Genomic DNA, 23949 nt, shown 5'->3' on the forward strand with positions numbered 1-23949 from the left:
ACAGGTCCTGAGCACCGACTCGCCAGCTGGCTCTGCCGTAGCCTCCCCGGTGCCAGGCTCAGCGCTGGGGCAGGGCTCTGCGCAGGGCGGGAGGGACTGTGGCGTGGGGACAGCACAGGCTGACAGTCAGCACCAGTGCTGGAGGCAGGACCGCAGGCTTTCCGCAGAGCGGTGAGTGAGGATGTCGGGAAATGGTCTGAGCCGGGAAGGTGGGGGATGAGGGGAAATCTGGACATTGTGGATGTCTGTGATTTCTTGAGAGAAGAGCTCAGGACTGGAGACGCTTTGCCAAAATTGCACAAGTGACGTTTGCACAGAGACTGTTCATGCTATGTGTAGCTCATGCTAGTATGGAAATTCACAGAGAATTACTGCAGGGCATCTAGTGACAATGCAGTAAGCAGTTGTTAAACAAAACACCTTTGTCTTACATCCGTCTCTCAAACCTTGGGCTTCCATTTTTCCTTCACAGAACTGAAAAAAATATCACGCAGGCTGATTTTGGAATAGCTCGCATGTAAATCATCCCCTTGGGCTTGGGCCTCTCATGCTGGGGTTCAGCCTGAGTGACTTTTTATAGCTGAGTTATAAACTTTTAAATGCCAGACTTAATCAGAGCTACTGAGATGGCCATTACAGGAGTGGTTTAAGTGGCAGAGCCCTGATATATGATAGCACAGAAAGAAGGTAGGTGGCTCATCCGTGGTGGGCAGTCCATCTGGAAGGGAGCAGGGTCTGGTGTCTAGAAGCAGGCACAACTGAGACACAGATCTCTTGAGTTTGCTCTTGCCCTTGTGCTACTGCTCAGTGACCTCCAGCAAGTTCCCTTGGGCTATGCTGCCCTGAGGAGACAGGTGTCAGACCAAAACTTGAAAGGAAAATGTGGGTCACGGTGCCCTGGTTTCCCCAACATGCTAACGAGAATGCAAATATGTACCTGCCTCCCCTAGGGAAGTCACAAGAATCCTTGGCAAATTGGCCTAGGGTTAAACACAGTGTTGTGCAGATTCAAAACATGCAAATCTGAAAACTTCATTTATGGCTGACTTCTTAGAGCAACTACCCACAAAATCATACTGAATAATTATAATCACAGACATAGCAGACACTGAAAAGTCTAAAAGACTTTAGGATCAGGCTTAAGGGGGACTAATGTCACTTTGCTCTTAAAAGGAGGCTCTGCAAAACTTTGAGCCCCCTCATTTTGCAAGTTCTGAGACACCCAGCAGGTTCCAGCTGTGAATCTGAGAGCCTCCCCCACTCTGCAACATCTTTGTGGTCTAAGCTGAACTGGGCAGTCATCAATGTGAGAGCAGATGCTTGGATGGAGAAATTGATCTGAATGAAAACAGTACAGAACTTTTTGGGGTCTTCTTTCTAAATTTATTCAAGTATTAAACGAACAGAAACTACAGCATGCATCAGATACTTTTCTTTATTGTACAACAAAACTATGGACTTGTTTGCATTTGCAGCATTTCCAGCAACATCAGGCAGACTTGTCGATGTTATCCAGTTTTGCACAGTCACTAGAGTGTCGCATCATGAATTATTAAATCAGTGCTTCGTGGTAATACATAATTTCTTATCAATTATTCATGCTAATGTGCGTGTAGTTTACTTAATTGTGTTATTGACGATCAAAAGTAATTTCCTGAAAATCCTCAAGGACAGAAAATTTAATCAGCGTAACTACTTTTCAGATGCAATGCTGTTAAGTATTCTTAATTTGCTCAACAATTCACTTATTTATGTACCTTTCTGGAGGAAATACGAGTTTAATCAAACAATTAGATTGAAGAGTTAGTGTACAGAAGGGCTGAAGTTCAACTGAATGCAAGGTAATTATGTTGAAATGAAGTTGGGCCTGCCTCTTCGGAGTGGAATTTTTTTTTTTAGTCTTTTTTTTGGAGAGGGGGGCACAAAAAAATTCTGATTGGGAAGATCACTAAGAAAACAGTGATTCTGTCTTCTCCAACCGCTCCCCACAACAAAGCACACAGCAATTTTTGTTTTATTTTGGTGGAAGAAAAAGGTTGTTGCTGTTGTTTAAACTAAGCCATGATTTGCAGCCAGGGAAGCCACCTCCACCTGCATTTCAGCAGAGCAGCTCGTGAAGCTGGAACACAAAGGCAGATCACAGACTACTGCGTATTCCCCCCTGCAATTATGACAGTTCAGGATTGCCAAAAGAAACACAGTGTGGCAAAAATAAGGCAAAATGACTCCATTTGATGAATGTGGGCCCTGTCAGACTTTTCTTTGTACTTGGATCCAAGGACAGACCCAGCAATGTCCCCTCTGATGGCTTGTGTCCAGAAGACACAAACCCCACCCTGGGGGAATGGCTGGCACCCTTCACTCCAGGAGCAATGAAGGTGCTTGGTGCTGCCAAGCCACCCCCTGAAGACCAGGGCTTCCACCCTTTGGATGGGTGCTGACACCAAGCCCTGCCTCCAGGAAAGAAGCTGTGCACCAGGGGGTATGAGAGGGTCCTGCAGAGAAGTCCCAAGTTCTGTGAGATTAATGGGCTGAGATCACTTAGGTGGGGGAGAGAAATTTTTGCTGCCAAGCTTAGGCGGGACTGCCTTTCCAAGCACATCCCCAAGCTCAGATCCTGTGAGAAGCTGGCCACAACCCCCTGTAAAAGCATGTGCTCAGCACATTGCAGGAGGTCCTCAGCACAACGTGCAGGATCAGAGCTGACAGGAATCCTTCTACTAGCCTCCACATTACTTGGTCAAGTCTCAAAGCAGTGGTTTCACCCTGTTGTCCAGGGACATCTGTGGACAAGCCTAAGGAGTCTGCAAAAGGCACCTGAGAAAAGCAAGTCCTTGTCACTACGTTTAAATCTGCATATGCATTTCCCATGGAAAAAATGTGGGGCATCCCAGATTAAAATGCCTGCTTTAGAGCATCAGATCTTAGTCTGCTTTGCTTTGGGGCGTTTTGGGTCAGAGATAAGACTATATTTCCTGAGGCATCAATTTCTCCTTTGCACTGTGCCCATTCTGTAATAATTAAGACATTTTCATATCTAGATTCATTACGACAAGCCCTCAGTGAATGGAATAGTCTGATTTTGGATGGCATAAAGGAATATCCTTCCAAGCTTTATTTCCTCTTTATTAAAAACAAAACATGCAAGGACATATTTGCAGCATTGCAATGCAGGAATATTTTGGTTTCCAGTCTTTCTTTCCAAGAGAATGACACTAAAATACCCCCAGCTTTGTGCAGATCTAGACTCAACTGCACCCTCCATTAAATACCAGTATTACCATTTGAAGCTATGAATGCTGCTCTGGAGTCATGTGTCTTTTATGTCTAACCCAGGGAACGGCAAGAGTAACAGACTAATGTTCACCTAGAGACTAGTGCAAGGATTTTATTCACGGCCTAACTGATCTCAGCAATTTCCCAGTAATCTACTCCATGGAAAGTTTCACTTTTGGGCAAAAGTAGGGAGAAGGGGAAAATTAAGAAGAGTTTCATTCTGTTTTCTGCTTTTCTTACACCTGGCTTGCCTGGGATAGATTTGCTTGAAGTCAAATCAGAAGACAGCAGGACAAATTGGTATATACCTGCATATTCCTTTACCTTTGCTGTGTGCGGCGGGGTAAATGATGCCTGGATGCCTCTCCTGCCCCGGACCTTGCGTCTGGAAGTGCTGCCCTGCTGCCAGCCCTCCATCTCATGTGGGATGGGAAGCTGAGACGAGCAGGAGCAAGCCAGGATCGTTTCAGTGTCCCTGGGGTGTGAAGGGGGGCTAAAAACAGTTTCACGAACGTTTCCAAACACAGATAGTGCCAATAAATCAGGGGAATGAACCTACAGTGGCGCAAGAAAAGCAAGGGTGTGTGAAAGGCAGCCAAAGAGGCCACTCAGATTTGCCAGGTCCCTGGTGGCCCCATGACATCCTGCTGGGGCACGGCCATGCTGCAGTTCACCCCAGCGGTGGGTCCCTGCGCTGAGCTGAGGGGCCGGCGCCGGTCCGGTCTCATACGCTCTTCTCCCCTTCCATGTGCTCCTTGGATGGAGAGGGCTGCTTGTCCTGGCTGCCCTCGGGGCCGGGTTTGGTGGGAGGAGTGGGGCTGCTGCTGGTGGCGGGCAGGAGGTTGGCAGACTGGAGCACAGCCTCCGAGTGCTCCCGGGCCTTCATGCGCAGCGCGGCCACGCTGGCGGTGCGGTTGCTTTGGCAGCCGTAGGTGGGCAGGAAGGAGAGGCCCATGGGGTCTGGAACGCAGCACGAGCACAGCGGGCTCCCTGGGGAGGAAGGAGACAAGGCACCATCACTGATGGGGAAGGTCATGGGGACCGTCTGACTGTTGCCTCCACGGTCAGTCTGGAGAGGGTAGAGATGGGGTTGGACTCTCGAATGGCAACAAATCCCTCCCCTGTTGACCTTTAGTGGGTACATAGATGTTCTCTGGATCAGGGCTAGAAAAGCCAGATCCTGTTCTGCTGAGGCCCACTGTGCAGGATCTTACACTGTGAGTCATCCAGGGTGACAAACAAAGTGAGGGAGGGCCAGCAGGCAGAAGCAAGCAGTGAAGTTTAGATCACACATGACATTTCCCCACAAGCGAGGCTGAGCTCGTCCCCTGCATCTTATACCAAGCTGCTGCTCTGTGGCTACTGTCAGCCCCATGCTGGAGGTGTCCCCTGTCCTCCACCTGCACACTGAAGCCTGATCAATTTGGGCAGCTGCATTTGGTGGGGGTCCCATCATTTATCTACACCTGAAAGATGACTGCAGAGAGAAAGGTGAAAATATTCTTTCTGGTTATTATGCAGGAATTAATGACCCTCTCCTATCTCACTGTAAGATGAGATAGGCTTCTCCTTGGCCAGGCCCATGCCAACTATTGGCATCATGCCTACCTGCAAGGGTCTGTTCTGCCCTCACCCACCCAATGTCTGTGTTGCTTAAGGATGCCACCTCGAAGAGAATGGCCCCCAGAAGAGAGCCAAGGCCACCTAAAGCTGCTGCTGCTGACACAGCTTAAGAGTCCCATCAGGAGAGACAGGCCAGACCATCTCTACCCTGTCATCTGACACACATGGGCTGTTCTGAGCAGGCAATAAAACACTGGAGAGAGGGTGAAATGGGTATTCCTCTCCCTTTTAAGCCAAAAGGCTCCCCTGCAACCCACTCCAGAGGCAGTCCTGACTCCACCAGCTGCTTCCTGAGCTAGACCACTGCAGGCTCTTCCTCTAGCTTATCTTCGATAATGCTGGGACCTGGACTAGTCCCCAAACAAGCACACCTGGAAGTGTAGGTTGACCACGGGGCAGGACATGTAATCCATCCCAAAAGCCACCCTGGTACCTAGCTTAGATGCATCTATTGAATGAAGGAGAATGTGTCAGAGGAGTAGGGAGGGGAGGCAGCGTGGAATGGCTGAGCTACTACTTTAATTTGCTCTCTGGTGAGAAACATTGGGTGACACCATTTTTCCACAGGTCTCAGAAGCCACGCAAACTCCACATCCTCTTCTACGTCCCTGGCAAAAGTCTGTCCTGTGCTGATATGCTACCTCCCAACAAGAAATAGCCGGGCTGCACACATCTTGACATGATGCAATGTCTTCCTCTGATCTTTCCAAGCCAAGGACTTGCTTTAATTTCTGCAGTTAATATTTGAGTTAAATGGCTCATGACTAAGTGATGGAACTAATAACCTGCAGGGAGCAGGTAGTCTTTCTTTTACACTTCTGCTCTCAGTAGCAACGGGTCAGCACCCATCTGCTAGGGATGAAGGCAGACAGTTGTTTGTTTTTAGGATGTTGGCAAGACTTCTACACAGCAATTGTCAGAGATTAGCAGCTTGCGGGTAACATTCAGGAAAAAGTACTCTTGGCATTTTAAAAAACAGAATCTACAAGGGACAAGTTATTAATGTACCTGGAAAGTCTTCTCTTGTAATACTCCTCTGCTAGAGCATATGATCAGCAAACCAACATTTCCATGGGTCCAGGCATTCAAATGAATTGCACGAGCAAGTTTCAGCACTTGACTAAAATCCTCCATTTTTTGCTTTTAGCACTAGGAAGCCCAATCTTGAATTCTGTGGCTGCTTTGAGCAGGTCAGAGGAGGGTTTATAACAAAATCCACTCAGTAACACAACCAACCAGTGCTACCACTATCCATGCTCATAAAATCATTTTTTGCCCTCTTGAATCACAGCCACTTCAGGGGTCCTAGATGGCCACTGTTTTAACAAGAGGGAGGAGAGGAAGATTGGCACTTCAGAGTCCCTACAGTTTGCAGCAGGTCTTTAGCTGCAGAAGCCACACAGAAGTCTGCTTTTTCACTACTATTAAGCCCCACTATCTTAAGGTTCAGCTCTGAAATGGCGAAGCACGGAGGCCTGCCTGTGCATCGGCTTTGCACTGCTGCTTTCTAATGCAACCTGAGTGAGACTTTCAAACACGGCTGTTCAGCTCCCAGGCTGAGGGGAGGGCTGGCCCGTCTGCAGTACCTAACGCAGGACTGAGCACAGACATTGTCTGCTTAGTGGGAGGTGGGGGAAAGTGGAAGAGGGTCTTCCCCTTTTCAAAAGAGCAGGAATCAGCTCCATCCCCTAAGAATAATTTTCATTCCATTGTTAGAGAGGGATAAAATATTTATCAGTCTTCAGTACCAATCTAAGCTTGCTTAATAATTAGACCTGATATTACCTAGTGGCTCTGCAACCTGAGGGTGCAGTTACCTGTGGTGGAAACTAGGCTACCTCTAGCAATAATTCACCCATAAACCATTCCTTTAATCTTCACTGAGGTTAAAACACTTGCAAAGAACAGCTCACGCCCCCCAAAAAAGTAAAGTAACGTGTCATTTGCTCCAGGGTCCAGCTAGAATACAGGAAAGTAGAATTTAGCTCCATTTCTTTTTAATGTAGGTTGTAAGGAAGGTTGAATCTACTTTGCAATTGCTTGTGTCTGCAGGTAGTAGGTCCAGTGAAATCTGCCGGACTTTGCTGACACAAAACCCACGACAAACAATGGGAGACTCAGGAGCTCAAGGTCTCCTCCTGCCCGTCAGTCAGCCCACGATGGACAGGGATGTGACTTTCACTGAGAAAGAGGCAGACATCAGTGGGTTTTTACATCATATTGCAGTAACCCTGAGTCCACAGTGGGAAAGGAAGGAATCGTTCCCAGTTATTTCAGATCCTCAGAGGAGTTTAGGCACCTAGCTCCCATCAAAATCAGTGAGGGTTAAGCTGTTAGCCCTAGATCTTGATCCAGCTTCCACTAACATCTATGACAGTCTGATATTACTTTAATGCCATTTGGATAAAGTTGCTACAATACGGACAGGGTACCATTTTCTTTCTTTCAGGAACTTACTGCCTCCTGTACACAAAATTAAAATACACAATTAGATTTCCATTAACTTAGAGCAAATTCTGCTGAATTGATCTGAACCTCCTTGTATTCCTATATGAGATCATACTTTAAATGCTTAGCCTGAACATAAATACTTAATGTAATAAATACAGTCTGAAATATTTGATCCACTTGGCAGTTTAATTGATCTACTACAGAGACTGACAGGAAAAATTAAATTAGTTCTGTCTTGTCTCTGCCAACATCACATTTCAATTGTAACAATATTTGATCTACATTTTTGGTTGTGGACTCTTCTGTGCAGTTCCAAGGTTCAGTTTCAGCTGAGAAGAGTGGGGTGGGAGCAGGGCCCTTATTGATACATAAGTATCAATATAATATATAAATAAATATATATTTACTATAAATATATAAAAATAAATATATATTTTAATATCTATTTTGTATTTCAACTCAACAATTCAAAAATTTAATAGATGGCTTTTCCAAAGGCAAAACCCCAACTCCTTCCCTCTTTCAGTATTTGTGCATATCAGCATTTGATATGGACAGCTGAACAGCAGCTTGACACAGATGGAAGCAAGGAAAAATTCCCATTTAAAATCCTCACCTGTCAATGCATGCTGTTTAGTTTTCAGAGGAAATATTATGCTTGATTTAAGCATTGTTTTCTTCTGATAGTAGTCACATTGGTTTGCTTGAGCTCTAAAGCCTCATAAACTCTGAAATCACTTTCACAAGGGTTAGAAGGTCAACAACAACTTCAAGTTCATAGTGTCATTTACCCATGAAAGGTGATTCAAAAAGGGAGCTCCCTCTTGCTCTTCATATATGATGCCAACACTCTGTCTATTAAAGCCTAAGGCAAAAGCAGGAAAAACAAAAGTGTCTTTATCCAAACCTTCTTGAGCTCTGAATCAGGAAGTTCAGAAGAACAACAAAGGCATGAACTTAAAGCCTGAAATGGAGAGGCACCAGATGCTCCAAGTATAATTTAGGGTAGCCTGAAGGCTGCTAAGTTGTGGTAGATGGTTCTTCCTTCTAGTGCCTAAGCTGGTTAACTGTGGAAGGCACTCTGTGCTGCCCAGAGGCTGGAAGAGCACTCCAGAGCTGACAGCAGAGTCCAAATGTTATAATTTCACATCTCCTTGGCTTGTGAACCTTATATGTCCAATGAAAACAACAAAGAGCTGGTGATCTGACTCAGTTGCTCTAGCAGGAGCCTTTTATGTAAATAACTCAACACTGGAACTGGAGGATTTCATCCTCCTTTATTTGTGCCATTAGTACTGTTCCAAAAAAATAATTCAGAAGCCAGGACCTTTCCTGTTTGGACAGGAAAGTTGGCAGCAAAGCCCACAAGACCTGGGAGAACAGAACTAGTCCTTTGAATACTGTCAGCTCAGCAACCATTTACCACTCTTCCGTTCCACATCAAAAATATGATCTGACCCTAAATCCTGCTGACATGTGTCACTCCAAGAGGGGTCAATAGAAACGCCTGCCCAGCTAAGGTCCACTAACCTAATCAAGGTTTGTCCTGGAGGAACAAGCCAGCACCCATTTCCTTCCCATGGCTCTTAGGGTTCCTAGTATCTGCATATTCCCTAATATTTGTGATAAAGAATAAAAAAATCTACCTGCAAGGTAGGACAATGCTAGAGTCAGGGACCTCTGATATGGAAATCAAAGTAATTTGCTTAAGGTCTGTGCATCTGCAGCAAACTAAAGAAATATTTTAGATTCTCTAAAGTCACAGTGACAGGTAAACTACGGAAAATGCCAAATAGAACCCACTTGATATATTTGCTATATTACATGAGAAAAGTCAGTAAGTCCATAATCAAGAATGACAGAGAAAATAAAGGACCTCTAGAGTTTTGAGTCCTGTTCCCCAGTCTTACAGTAAGCAGTGGTGCTTCAATTCAGTAAACACCAGTTCAAGGGTAAAAGTTAGGTCCTTGAACACTTATTTCTCAGCCTTGGTAATGGGAATTGCCCACTGTAATCGAGTGAATTCTCTTCATCTTTCCGTAATAGAAATTGAAAAGGAATGGGTGGGCAGTTCTAGTTGTTGCGTTTTTTTTCCTGGATACTGCAATTAAGCCTCCCTAATATGAACAACAGCAACCACAGCAGCAACAAACCATAAAAGAGCCTAATCAATGGTGCCCTGCAATATCCACTTTGATGTGCATAATGCAATCCTGCTTCTCTATCAGTGGTGTGGAGGTGCCGTGAAAACCAACTGAGCTATAACTTGCGCAGAACAGAGCTGTGGGTGAATTATGAAAGTAATTCCCTGGCAAGTGTAATTATTCCTCTCCTCATACACTGCACTCATCACAGGGTCTGGGGAAATTTCAACGGAATGTAACAGACACACTCTTGCCCTCAGCCACCGGAATGGTAGAACACTTCCGCTAAAAAACGGGGATTTTTGTTTACACCCATTAATAACATCTTCTACATTAATGAATTGCATTCATGCTGTCATCCATTAAGAAGGTACTTTGAGGTCTCTCTCTGCATAGAACACTAGCTTCTCCTGATGACTCTATTGTTATACAGCCCATAAATAAAACAAGTATTTTCCCTTCATATTTGAGGTCTGCAATTAAATCTGCTAAATGGACTGCAGATGCATGGTTTACAGTAAGTGATTCATCTTGGAAGATCATGGAAATGTCGAAGTCACCACAATGAAGTAGCATAGTTGTCAAATTAGGACAATTTCAGAGAGTAACAAACACCAGAAATTTCATCTATGCGAGCCAACCTGTTTCCTGACTATGGCCAGTGGTGAAGACCTAAAACCCTGAAGTAGGAAACCCTGTATACCATAGAAATTATGATCTTATGTTAATTTTTCAAATGAGAAATTGTATTTCCTGAAAGAATAGTACATAGTGAGGTGATAAGGTAGCTAACAGATGCTTGCTCCTAAGTACAGCCTCTGATGTGCTGAACTTCACAGAGGGAGAGGATTCAGCTAAGGAAGGAAAATGTCTGTTGTATTACTGAATAGAGAATATTTGATAGAAACAGAGAAAAACTGTCCAGTGGTAATATACTCTTCTCTGGAACGCTGTGTGCTCTGATTTACAGTTCTGATTGTTATTGTTTAGCCAGCCTGCTTTCTTCAGTGTCCTGCGGTGGTAATACCATCCCTTTGAGGACAAAAAAAGAAATCTCAGTTTCAGAGACAGTGGAGTTCATGGGGCATAGTGCTTAGGGAGAGTAGCTTTCTTTTCATTCATCAGAGCAGATCTGGTCTCATGTTCCAACAATATACCCCATTTTCCTAGAAGTGGTACATGTGGGGTTCAGATGAGCGCTGCCTGTTGAAGAGTTGCAGAGCCACACAAAGCAGGAGGCAAGCTTACAGTGAACCACACAGTCTTTCCAAAAGCAAAGTTGCAGGCTCAGTCCTTGCCCCATGCTAGGCTGTCCTGAGATTTCTTGTCTCTACTAGACCAACTTCATCATCAACTATTATACCCTTATACTACAAATTAGATCCAGGAACCACGTGCCCTAGACACTTTATGCAGCCTTGGAAGTCTGGGTCTGGAGCCAAGCAATCAAAGTCAGAGAAGGAGAAAGAGAGGTGTTAGTTTCTTTACAGAAGACAGAGAACTCTCAGGTGGCAGAATGAAAATGGTCCCTGAGAGCATAAAATAATTATTAATTAGTTACATCGCCATCATCACTTGTTATTCACTGTATTGATTTTAATTGTCTCCTACTAAAGCATCAGTCAAATATTACTCACTGACACCAATGAAGTGTTGGCTCACAAGCCCAACAAAGCACGTCTTGTCTCTTCAAAAGAATGAGAAAACAACCTAGACTTCCCAGTAGTATCTGATGTGCTGAGAGTGCCCATTTGTCTGCAGGCAGGTTTTACAGCCTTACTGAAGAATATGATTCCCTTTACTGGCCAGGATTGTTCTCCCAATGGTTGGAATACATATCTATTTATAGGATCCATATAGAGGAGCTGCATTTAATTTGACATCTGCATAGAAGAAAGCAGGGTCATGCACCAATTGGTAGTGAAATGGTGCTTTGATTCTGGACAACTATTTTGGTTTTAAAAGCACAAAGAATTCCTGATTGTCCTGGTTTCGGGTGGGATAAAGTTAATTTTCTTTCTAGTAGCTGGTATAGTGTTATGTAAGTTTTGCATTCAGTATGAGAAGAATGTTGATAACGCACTGATGTCTTCAGTTGTTGCTAAGTAGTGTTTAGACTAAGTCAAGGATTTTTCAGCTTCTCATGCCCAGCCAGCAAGAAGGCTGGAGGGGCATGAGAAGCTGGGAGGGGATACAGCCAGGGCAGCTGACCCAAACTGGCCAAAGGGGTATTCCATACCATGTGACGTCATGCCCAGTATATAAACTGGGGGAGCTGGCCAGGCTGGATCACTGCTTGGGAACTAAGTGGGCATCAGTTGGTGAGTGGTGAGCAATTGCATTGTGCATCACTTGTTTTGTATGTTCCAATTCTTTTATTATTGTCATTATTATTATTATTATCATCATCATCATAGTAATTACTAGTTTCTCCTTTTCTGTCCTATTAAACTGTCTTTATCTCAACCCACAACTTTTACTTTTTTTTTCTGATTCTCTACCCCATCCAACTGGGTGGGAGGGAAGTGAGTGAGCAGCTGCGTGGTGCTTAGTTGCTGGCTGGGGTTAAACCACGACTCTGGTAGTTTCAAAGCATGGTTGGCACAAGAGAGATACCAGGAAGAGCTCTTGATCATTTCACTCTTCAATAAAACTTGAAAAATCTTGGAAAACCTTACTACTTGCTGAATTTCTCCTTATCCAAGCAATCCAAAACCGAAACAGCTCAGAATTTTATGCCCTGTGCTGAATTTGATGGGATTCTGTGTGGCATACAGTCCTATGCCATCAGAATCACTGTGGCAGAGTCCTGTCGGCATTTCTGCTGCAAAATGTGGCTAGATTGTCAAGGGAGAAGCTTAGGTCACTTCATTAAGACACATAAGGACACAGACTAATGCCCACCTAAATGTAGGGTTAGTTGTCCTTCAACAGGCCTGAAGTGTACAAATCAGCTCCTAGCTCAAAGGAGGAAATGAGAAGGGAGAGTCAAACAAACTGAATTGAGCAAGACGAAGAAGGTCATATAAAGGATTTGTGAATGCTGTGTCTCTCCCTGTCCTTTCCTTCCTTCCCACAACCATTATCTCTTCCTCCAGACTGACATGTGAGCTTGCTTGTGCTCTCAAATGCATTGATTTAGGTGAACCATCGTTCACCTGGTTGTTTCCATACCAAAGAAAAACAAAATGTGAATCAGGCCTGTGATAAATTTGGTCCACTCAGAACCTCTAGAGATCATCCTGTTCATCATTGTCAATTAACGAGACTGAAGCTCAAGGTCTGCTGTGCACAGCCCCTACCCCAGCCCAATGAATTGCTCTTGGAGAAACAGGGAAAGAGGAACTTGTAGAGATGAGCCAAGGAAAGAGGAGAAAATACTCTGTATATAAATACCACAAGAAAGGTGCTACAATTGTTCTTTGCCACCTTATGGAACAACAAATTCTTCCTCCTTAACCTCAAAGCCAAAATTTGACATTACTGAGGCCTAGCTGCAGAAGAAAAACATCGCTCCTCAAAGCAGCAGCTCAGTCTACCAGTTCCTTGCAAGTATAACAATATGCTGACAGGCACAGGCAGCTCCACAAAGTTCCTGGTAGGTGGATAGGCAGTTGCAGATGCAAAAAAAGGTGGATATATGGATACAAACCTGTAACTAGATTTCTTAAAATCAAAATATACCACGTTATCACATGCCCTTGCATGTATCTGGAGATTTCTAGTGCCAGGCAGGAAATATAAACTGGTCATCTCAGCAAGGAACTGCATATGTAGCTGACACCATTCATCAAGAGAATACACATGCATCTGGTAACTGACCATCCCTATACAAATTATAAAAAAATCTATATTTAGATTTGGGACCAATTTTTCAGGGACACTGCCTCTTAGCCTGGGCAACTGACTATAATAACTTTCTCTACAAGAGATTCAGGAGTAGGATTTTTCCTGCCCCTAGGTTGTAAAACTGCTATCAAGCAAAAAGGAGCAAATTATTAATTTCTCAATTTAGTGGCTGAGCTGTAAAATCACAGAAAAGAATATCTGGAAGTCTTCCAAATAAATAAAACTAAAAAAACCCTCATGACAATTTTTTTCATTCATTTTTATTTCATTTTGCTTGTTTGTTTTTTTTTATTTGGGTTATTTTTCTTAAAATTTAGCCACATTTAAACATGAAACACGTGAGAACTATGTATTGATGCATTTAATTTTCAAAATGCTTAAATGGAAATTTTAAGAAAAAAAAAAACCACCTTACTTCCATCCAAAATTATTCACTGAACACAACCCCATTCCCACAACTTTCAACCTGCCTGGGACTACATTTATCAATGACCTTTTTGCCTGAAGAATTTCACCCATATCTACTCCAGAGAGGCTGTCCCCGCCCGGTGAAAGAAGCCAAAAGTCTCTGCCTTAAAACTTTGCAGTCACAGAGCAGACATGAAGAGGACTCATGCAGTCCAACAGCCACTGCCCATTTACAGGGTTTAGGTTGACAGTCATCCTTTAAGTTTTAGGGTTCAGGTCACACCTCTGTGTGACTTTTCTTGATTCAAAATCACAGGTGCCACACCTATCAAAATACCAGTAGCTGTATGATGTGTCTGGCTTCAGCTTTTTTGAAAAGACAGGAGGGAAGGGGGAACAGGGAGCAGGACACTGGACTTAATGCAAAACTCAGCAGTTCCAAGCATTTACTTCAGGAATATACCTTGGTAATGCTGATCTAACTGGAAATACTCACGAAGAGCATGAGGTATGTCAGAGAATATAGTGAGAGGTATCAGAGGACATTTGTGTTCGTAGTAGAGGGTCTTAAACTGGGAAAGTTTCCCCACAGATTATTGCACCACATTGGGGCACAGAGTAAATGTATGTGCCACTTTGTGCTTGGCAGTGCTATGAGGCTTTACATCCTATAAATCTATAAATTGAATTCATCCTGCTTACACCCTTAGTCTTATAAATTGTTAGACTAGGAACAGCTAATGGATCAGCTGGTGATTTATTTTTAAAAGATGCATACTGCTGCTTTTTGGGAACTGAAAGGATATGGATATACCCTGGATATACCCTTCCTGAAGCCTGGGTCCCAGGTAATAAGGATTTACTTTCTATCCTCCCCTGTCTCCACGCTCACACTTTATTCAAGTTCTCAAAGCGGACATGCTGTTCAAGAAGAGAAAGGTCTGGCATTGTGCAGAGATGTACTGCAAAGGAAACCACATGCAAAGAGCAGATGAGGCATCAGTAACAGTGCCAGGTAATGTATAATGCAAAAGGATGTGTATAACTAATTTATTAGTATAAATTTGACTCTTAAAAGAAAGCATACGCAAGGAAAACTCTAAAGGAGAAAACCCTACCTGCCTTGCTTCTTGAGACAAACCCTGACCTCACTAAAACTAACCAAGTAAAATGAAGGAGCTTCGCCACAAATATGCTACAAGTTACAACAGGAGACTCACTCCTGTACCTGCAGCATCAGTCAGTGCAATTACTGCCAATCATAACAGAAAGAAGGATCCATCATTTCCCAAAGACTTCCCTGCTGCCTCAGGTGGGACCATGCTGCTTAGCTTGAAAGAGCCACTCTTTGAGCTTATCCCTGAAGTTAAACCAAGTCACTTACCTTTTAGAGAGGCGACATGGGATAAAGCTTGTGCATAGGTGGCTGTGTTGAGAAGAGTCCCCGGCAGGCAGGAGGGGAAGAAAGGTCCTGTAGGACCTACTGCTCGGCTCAGGCTGATGGAGAAGAGAAAACAAGTTCCTTACAAAACTACGGAACTAGTTGGTTCCAAAGACAGCATTTGTGCATGCACACAAACACGTTGGTGTCTCAGCATCCAACTAGATGGGACCAAGCCTGGATAACATTAGCCTCCCAAGGCCACCAGCTTCTCAGCATCTCCACAGGGAGCAGTGAGTTGCAAGAGAGACAGCTCGTCTTCTAATGATTTGGGCTCTACCTGAAGATGACACTGTGTAGGTCAAGGGTTAGCAGCAGGCAAGTCTGTATATATACATATGTATGATGCATGCTTGCCCCAAAGAGACGCAGTTGATAACATGTATTACTCTTACCTCTGCTGGATCTCCAGACTCTCTTTTTTATTCCTGGTTTGATCTGCTGGAGAAGGGGAATTTAAATTCCTTGCAGGAGGAGCCACCTCAGCCATTGTTTCCTTAGAGCCCTCTTGGTCAGAAGCACCCCTCTCTGTTTTCCTCCATTTAGCTCGTCGATTTTGGAACCACACCTGGAGCAGGAGAGCAATCCAGGCTGAATACCATGTTTAGCCAAATGCAAAGCAAGGAAATTGTAAATTGTTACTCTGGTGAAATCAGTCATTTAGAAGCTTGGCTAAAAATTCCTCTTATTTTGTGTCCCCACTGTTATTCTAGTTGAGCCTTAGGATTACATTTATATGTGGAATATTTCTGTGTCTGGAAAACAAGCCAGGAATGTCTAAAGATATTCAAAAGGCATGTCAAAAATGAAAAAAAAAAAACCATAAAAAAGAATTTTGATGTTACTGTGCCAGTTAGCAAAACACTTAAACATGTACTTACCTTTATGCACGCATTTAATTCTCACTGATTTCTATGTTTTAACACATCTAAAAGCCTTTTGTATAGGGATGGACTTAAATATGTATCTAAGCACTCTGGCAAAACCATATATAAGTCTTTAAATGAGCTGCTGCTAGAATCAGAGAGGTCAGAAATGAAAAGGTATGTATTAGGCCATCTTATCCAGCCCATTTCCTGGAGAGGACTGATACTTGCTGTTATTCCTCTGATGTATTTGTCCAGTCTGCATTTAGACAACTCAAAAGGTGGTAGATACTAATTTTGGAAGATCATTCTGCAGTTTAATACACACCATTTCCAAAACTTACTTTTTCCCTGTAACGCAATACAAATATTCATGTTCTTGATTTTATCCCCTGACTTTGAGTCCAAACACATTTTTTTTTTCCATTTACCTTGGAGCTTATGCTCTGAAAGCACTTTATTTGAGGTGGAAAATGCCAAGCCTCTCTTGAGGTCAGGAAATCCACATTTTAATACATGACTTCAAGTATAGGCGAGATTGTTATTATTATTATTCTCCTCCTCCAACTCCATTTTAGTTAGCTGCCTTTTAATTGCATGTATCAGCAAACGTTGAATAATGATTTTATCTATATTCTAAATTTAGAGCAGTTAAATGCAAAGCAAAATGCAGACACTTTCTTGTGTCTTAATTGAATGAAGGTCACAGCTATAACAACATTTAATTGAGCTATTTTTCATTATCATATTTTAATGACTTTGCACTGACAGTTCGCCTGCTTCTGAGGAAAGAGCATGATGAAGTCGTTTATTTCCCTATTTAGTTATTGTTTGACAACATCATCTTCGATTAAGACTCTGCTTTATAGCACATTAATCATATTTGAATGAGCAAGGGGTATAAATGTAAACATATCTCCCATCCTCTGTGTTTCCCCATGTCCCTGCATGAAAGCAGGCTAAACAAATGCTTGCATCTATTGTCTGTTTGCATAATAGCCAACAACAAGGCTAAACACCAGTCCTCAGCAATCTAATTGTCACCACCCCTATCTCACCCTTGCACCTTTCAGGAAGAAGTTATGATCTTCCACTTCTGAATGCTCAATAATTGTCCCATTTATCTCAATTTGCAGTTCAGTCTTTAGGCACCAATAGCCAAAATGGCATTTTTTATTATTTTTTTTAAGCCAGTACCTACAATGCAGTGGCAAAAGGAGATTTTCATTTCCAAATAATAATCAGTTTAATTTGCCCGCATATGACCAATGATTCATGTTCAGATTTAATAATCAGGATCGCATAATCTGATTATAGGAGAAATAATTTGTTTACAATCCCCAATTTACTGTGGTGAATTCCATTATCTCTCTTCAGCCATTGGGTTTTAAGAGATACTAACATGACCCTAGGGAACAAAAGGCAAGCTATTATATTTCCTACAATTAGATCTTTGCATAGTCTTAACCCCGAGCACCTAAATAAAATAAAAAAAAAATACAAAAACAGCGTGCAGAAAAGCCCCATAAATAAAATGAATACATAATTGTGTTCAAAAAAATGGTTTGCAACTCTGTGGTGGATGCCTGCGGAGTTACAGGGATCCATCTCTGACAACTGCAGGACTGCTGTTCTTAGCAGAGCTTGTAGACACACAAAGTTAATCCCTGGATATGGAAAAGCAAACACTTGGATCAAAAAAAAAAAAGTGGGGAGAAGGAAGGAAGGAAGGAAGGAAGGAAGGGGTGGAAAAGAGGGGGACTGAAAGAGAGTAATCGTGGCCAATGGTATTTATTGGATCATATTAACAGTGTGGGAATTGCTCTGCAGGCTCTTTAGCTGTTTTAATTAAGTGTTTAGAAAGAAGGAGAAAGAGAGAAAAGTTGAAGAGGTGCAGAAGATTTCTTCCTGGCAGTTGGGCTCCCTGCAGTTGACTAACCCCATTGCTCGACAGTGGTCATAGTTGCTTTGGAGAATCACGTCTCAGCTCTTTTCTCCACACACACACCCCCTCCAAAAGCAAGGAAATGGATGTGCATTGATGTAATTTAGTACCTTGGAGACGCGGACAAATTAGTGTAGAACATTATCACTAGTTAATTATGAATGACCGATTAATCAACCTAATCTAATATTCCACATTATGTTGATGTTATTAAAGTGCATCATGAAAATGACAGATCGTCTTCATTTGCGTTCTTTGGCCAAATGTGCACTCTGCAGTCATGATGTCAAAAAAAAAAAAAAAGTTTGCCAGTTTGAATACCCAAGAGTTAAATAATTCCCCAGAACGTTTACCTGCACCCTGGCTTCCGTGAGGTTGATCTTCATAGCCAGCTCTTCCCTAGTGAACACATCGGGGTAGTGGGTTTGGGCAAAAACGGCTTCCAGTGCCTCGAGCTGGTGGAGGGGAGAAGAGCAAACACATCTATCTGTCAGGGGCAGGGCACGGCGTGGGGCGCGGCGCGGCCCGGGGAGCTGCCGGCCCGGGGGCGTCCGTCCAGCTGCCCCAGGGGGGTTTCTGCGAGGGCTGGGGACGCGGGGCCGCCCGAGGCAGCGGGCCGGGCAGGGAGCCGGGCGGGGCGGGCGGCGGGCAGGCAAGGGAGCAGGCAGGGGGCAATCGGGGCGCAGGTCAGGGGGCAGAGAGGAGCAGGCTCCTACCTGCTGCAGGGTGAAGGTGGTGCGGTTGCGGCGCTGCTTCCTACGCAGGAACCCGTCGTCGAAGTCGCCGGCGGAGTGACCTCCGAAGGGGGCCGCGCCTGCGGGCGGAAAGCCGCCTTAGGGGCCGCGGGGCGCGGAGACGCAGCCCCCCCGCCGCGCCCCGGGGGCGAGGGGGGACGAAGAGCCGGGAGCCGGGGCCGCCCCGGCGGGGCCGGCGGCTCGGAGCCGTTCGGGAGCGGGCGGGGAGCGCCGCCCCATCTCCGCGGGGCGCGGAGCCCCGAGCACCCGGGCCGGCCTCGGAAGCACCGCGGGATCCCCCCGGGCAGAGGCTGCCCGACCGGGCCGGGGGGTCCTGCCGGCGCCTGGGGGTCCTGCCGACCTGACCTCACCCTGCCGCGGGTGAGGGGCAGCCCGCCCCGGGAAAGGGTCCTTTTCGGGACATTTGTGTTTTAAAAGGACGAAGAGACGAGGCTTTGACCTACGCGGCAGCTGGAGCTCCTAAAAGCCCTGCCCGCCTGCCGGGAGAGCAAGGGGAAGCTCCCCGGGCGTGGAACGGGCAGCACCGGGGCCGTTGGCCGTTTTCTGCCCGCACTCCCACACGCCCTCCGAGCCGCTCCCCCTGTGCTCGCCCTCGTGCCGGGAGGCGAACCGCCAACACGGGCACGGGGCTTCGTCCAGCGCCGAGCACCGGCGGCGGGAGCGCTCGTGGGGCTCGGCCACGGCTGAACCTCCGGGAGCCGGCAGCGGGGCTGAGGGAGAGCCCCTGCCCTTCCCCGGGGGGGGGGGGGCGCGTGTCAAGGGGCCCGAGGGAGATATGGGGGCACTGTGAGTTTGTCCCCGGTCGGAGGCCGGGAGAGGGCAGACGGCCCGCCGGGATGCAAACCGCCTTCCGCGGAGCAGCCCCCGGCCTTCGTGGCTCCCCCAGTTACACATCACCGGTGCTCCGGCTGAAATGCTGCCCTCCCTTTCTGTCCGCTGACAAAACAAGGTTAAAAAACCAAACCCAGCAAAAAGCCAAAACCAAACCGACAAAAAACCACAGAACAGAAAAATACCCAAACCCACAGAAGTGTTGCTGACTGTCTCCAGGATCCTACTCGCAGACTTGCCCGGTGGAACACCCCGGGCCGGGCCGGCCCCGCCTCGGGGCACAGGGGCTGGAGATTGCTGCTCATCTTGCAGCATCATTTGGAAGATAAACACGGCCCCCAGCCCTCTCCTCGCACAGAGGGAGGGCTTTGCTGCGGCCCTGGGAGATGCTCGTCAGAGAACAAAATACTGTTGCGGTGACCTCCAAAGCCCAGTCACTTCCCTCCAGCACCGCCGGGCCTCCCTGGGTGCCCGCACCCACCGAAAACGCTGGCCGAAAAGGGCTTTTCTGTTGCCGCTTCTTCGGTTTGGCGATGGGTGCGTGTTTGGGGTTTTTTTGGACGGGGGGGGTGTGGTTTAGTTTTTGTTTTGTTTTGTTTTTTTTTTACTTGGGATGCTCTACGCTGCTTTCACCCGTTAGCAGGGCAGACAGACCACCCCCCCGCCCCGCTGCCGCCCACGCCGGGAGAGCGAGGGTCCGGCCCCGGCCCGCCGCCCACAGCCCCCGTCGCCGGGAGAGGCTGCAGCCTGCGGGGACGTCTCCCCGGCTCGGGCCGCCAAAACCACGCACCAGCCCCAAACTGCCACCGGAGAAACAAACAAACAAGCAAAACCCAACCAAACAAGAGCACGTTTCCAAAGCTGTCTGCCAAAAACTAACGAACAAAGCCGTGCCGGCGCTCGGTGGCACAGGCGGGGGCGGCAGGGCGGGCTGGCGGGGGGCGGAGGGACCCCCGGCACTGCCCAGCCCAGCCCGGCTCCCCCGGCTGGGCCGGAGACAACTTTGCGGAGCGAATTTTCCAGTCGGCGATGCGCAGACCGGCCTGGGTCCGCCGGCAGCCGTGTTGAAAAGGGGGATGACCCTTCCCCGGAGGAGGATGAAACCTCTGGACCACCTCTTCCTGGCAGCGCTACAGAGAGGAAAGCCCCTTGCTCGCCGGGTGATGCCCATGCAAGGAGCGGGGTGGGCGGGCAAGGGGGATTTTCCGGGGACGGGCCCCTTCCCCCGCCGTGCAGCCGCGGCGAGCACCGGCAGTACCCGGGCACGGCAGGACAGCCCGCCCGGAGCTGAAGTTGCGCGGCCGAGGCTCCGGGGATGCTCCCCGCACTACGAGCGCTGGTCGGAGGGAGCGGGTGCAGAGGCCACATAAGCGGGGGTGATACGGGGAAATCCCGAAGGCTGACATATTTTTAAAAGAGGAAACAAATAAACAAACAAAAAACCCCACCCCAAACAAAACCCTCTGATCAATAACACAAGGAAAAAATCCTCCCAAATATTTATTTTCCGCTTTTTTTTTTCCAGTCGTGCCGCATCTTTCCCTATCCTCTCGCAGAATGTTTGTAAAATAGCATTAAAGATTTATGCGGTCCCTTTGGCTGGAGGGAGGAGGCGTGACCACGTCCTGAAAGTGTCCCGATTACAGCCATGACACCAACATCTGTGCTGGGAGGGGAGAAAAGCATCTCTTTCGTAGCCTGAGGCTCAACTGTGGGATCGCTATCCACAGAGGGGAGGCAGGTGGCAAAATGACGGGGGTGGGGTGTAAAAACAAGGCCTTTCCAACAGGAATCAAATTAAAAAAAAAACCCCATGCAATCCTTCTTTCTCCATCCTGTGACAAGAGGGGAAAGCTGGGCGCGGGGAGGGGGGTTAGTGCTGTGTTTTCTCAAGGAAAAAGACGATGCACTTTTATATTTAGCTGTATCTATAGAGCTGCATCTTATCTCAGCACATATCTGTACCCGGACAGTCTTGGAGCAAGTCAGACCACAGTTTCTCTCTCCATCCCCCAGCGCACTCCCATCACCCCCCCCCCCCGAAGTTCAGCTCTTGTACTTACACGTCTCTGTGCGACAACACTCACCCTCTAGCTGCGGGGGGCAGTGGAAGTAGAACATGGCCCTGCGGCCGGGTGGGCGCCCGCTGCCCGCCGCTGCGAGGCCGACGGCGGCCGGGGCCGGGGCCGGGGCCGGGGCCGGGGCCAGCCCGCGGGGCGCGGGGCTTCCGCGCACTCCCCGCACCGACACAGCGGCACCAGCTCCCCAGCCGGGCACCGCCACGCACCGCCGAGGTGTCTCCTGCCGACCTGAAGACAGAGAGAGGGAAAGAACAGAAAAGGTGAATAACCAGAAGAAAGCACCTAGAGAAACTCATTGAAAATCCTAGATCCCATCCCAGAGGAAGCAGAGAAAGTCTAACCCTGTGCAACGCACTGAAAAAGCCAAAGGCAGAAAACTCCGTGGTAGGTGCACAGTAATCAGAATCAGTAAAACTTTGTTGCTTCTCTTTGTTTTTATTTCGCCCCCGCCTAGCAGATTATCTATCTCTTGTTCTTCCATTCATCCATGCTTCTATCTATCTATCTACCCATCTGTACATTCATCCATCCATCCATCTATACATTCATCCATCTATTTATCTGTCTGTCTGTCTATCTATGTAACTATCTAATTATCTCAAATGTTTCTTTCCGGAGCAAATAATTACATAAAGAAAAAACAATGCTTATAGCTAAAAACGAACTGTTAACAAAAAAAAAAAAAAATCTAAATTATTCTGCCTAAATGAAACAGCAATAAAAGCTAAAAGCTGTCTTCTTTTTAAAGCATCCAACACACTGGGAGTTGTGTTCGGGTTGGAAACTAATGTCCTCGGCAAGAAAAAAAATCTATTCAAATTTATACGCAGTCATATAAAAAAATCCAGAAGGCAAATAAAAATAGTAATCCATACCTAAACCGAACAGAAGTAAAAATCACCAGTAAGGTTTGGGGGTATTTTGCACTGGAATAAGGCGCTGTGAGTTGTTGGCTGCAGAGACAGAAGGGCTCTGTGGAGTTCTGGAAGTGGCCAGATGTCTTTATATCTGTCTACAGCATGCTCTGCCTCTCAGCACTTGCCTTTATAATCTCACGCATAATTGGCCTTAATCTGATTATTTCCAGCGCTGTCTACAGTGAGTAACTTGGATAGGTCTATTGGGCCCTACAAATGGCCCACGTGGTGTGCAGAGCAGGGGAAAAAAAAAAAAAAAAAGAAAGATGAAAAGAAAAAACCCATCATTTCTCAGCAAACACCAGGAATGTGAACAGCAGCAACAAAATCCCATTATTTTCTGAGCGTTAGCGCTCCGGGGCTCATCGGCCCCCGGCGGCCCCCCCCCGCCCCGCACCCCCCCGCCCCGCTCGGGGTCCCCCGGGCTGCGGGGCCGGGGGCGGGCCCGCCGGGCCGTGCCGGGCCGGACCGTGCCGTGCCGTGCCGTGCCGGGCGAGCCCTGCCCCGCCGCCTGGACCCCGGCGCTGACAAAGCGCCGGCTAATTGCCGCCGGATGGGTTTTGGGGGGCCGCTCTGCACGCGCCTTGCCTTTCCAAGCGCTCGTACCACGGCAAAGTTTGATTTTGTTCACAGCGAGGGGTCTCTGGATTTATGCTCGCTTCCCGTCTGCAAATGATATGCGGCGGGACCCTTTGCAATTACTTTTAAAATGCATCCGAGACATAGGCTCAGCGGAGAGAGATGGCCCTTGCCTCAGCCCGGGTGAAAATTAGACTTTAAAGTACCCAGATGAAATTTTCAAGTCAGGGACGCGGGATTGGATCAAATCACATAAACTGCAAAAAAAGCAAGTATAATGGCGCATAATTGGTTCTGTAATAGCATTACACAAGGATAATAGCCTGTTATGGCCCCCTGCACATTAAGTGCTTCCCTGGCGTAAAGCCTTTATGATATTAAAGGGGGAATATAATGATATTTTGGTTATTAAATGCGTGTAATTAATTTATGCACCACTGAAAATAAAGTTGGTATTATGACCCACTCAAGATGCATCAGAAGATGTAAGTCAGACAACTGTTGATAAGTTCTGGTGTCTATGTTTCGTCTAGACTGCTGATTTTATTTTGGAACAATTGCTTCTCCGGCAGACTACACAAATTTAATATTTTATAAACATTGTAATGTTCTGTGCAGGAAGGGCGAGCAAATCTACACAGGCTCTCTCAGATCTGATGGGAGTTTGAGGACATAGCACGTTCATACCAGAGCAAAGGAGATGGATACAGACGATACAGGTGCAGAAATAGATAAGAGAATTTGAAGAGACAATGTCTTTGGAAAGTTATTCTGCATGTACGA

The 23949-nt window shown here is 46.4% G+C and overlaps 1 protein-coding gene across 1 annotated transcript; it reads right to left on the minus strand.

Moving 5' to 3' along the window:
* Window positions 1-1434: 1434 nt before the first annotated feature.
* Window positions 1435-23631, minus strand: DRGX (dorsal root ganglia homeobox). The gene is made up of 6 exons (XM_069796562.1): window positions 21677-23631; window positions 18720-18817; window positions 18357-18458; window positions 15588-15760; window positions 15136-15248; window positions 1435-4266 (listed from the first exon to the last, which is right to left on the minus strand). The coding sequence occupies exons 1-6, from the start codon at window positions 21708-21710 to the stop codon at window positions 4001-4003; spliced, it is 786 nt and encodes a 261-aa protein (XP_069652663.1). The 5' UTR covers window positions 21711-23631; the 3' UTR covers window positions 1435-4000.
* Between the last annotated feature and the right edge of the window lie 318 nt (window positions 23632-23949).

Source organism: Haliaeetus albicilla, chromosome 11 (assembly GCF_947461875.1).
Source record: "Haliaeetus albicilla chromosome 11, bHalAlb1.1, whole genome shotgun sequence".
NCBI classification, from domain to species: domain Eukaryota; kingdom Metazoa; phylum Chordata; class Aves; order Accipitriformes; family Accipitridae; genus Haliaeetus; species Haliaeetus albicilla.

Coding starts and splice junctions, on each gene's coding strand:
- DRGX (XM_069796562.1), bottom strand. CDS start 21,710: ATGTTCTACTTCCACTGCCCCCCGCAGCTAGAGG. Junction 15,761..18,356: donor TCACGGAAGCCAGGGTGCAG/GTAAACGTTCTG, acceptor CTCCTGCTCCAG/GTGTGGTTCCAAAATCGACG. Junction 4,267..15,135: donor CCATGTCGCCTCTCTAAAAG/GTAAGTGACTTG, acceptor CTTCCTCCCCAG/GGAGCCCGCTGTGCTCGTGC.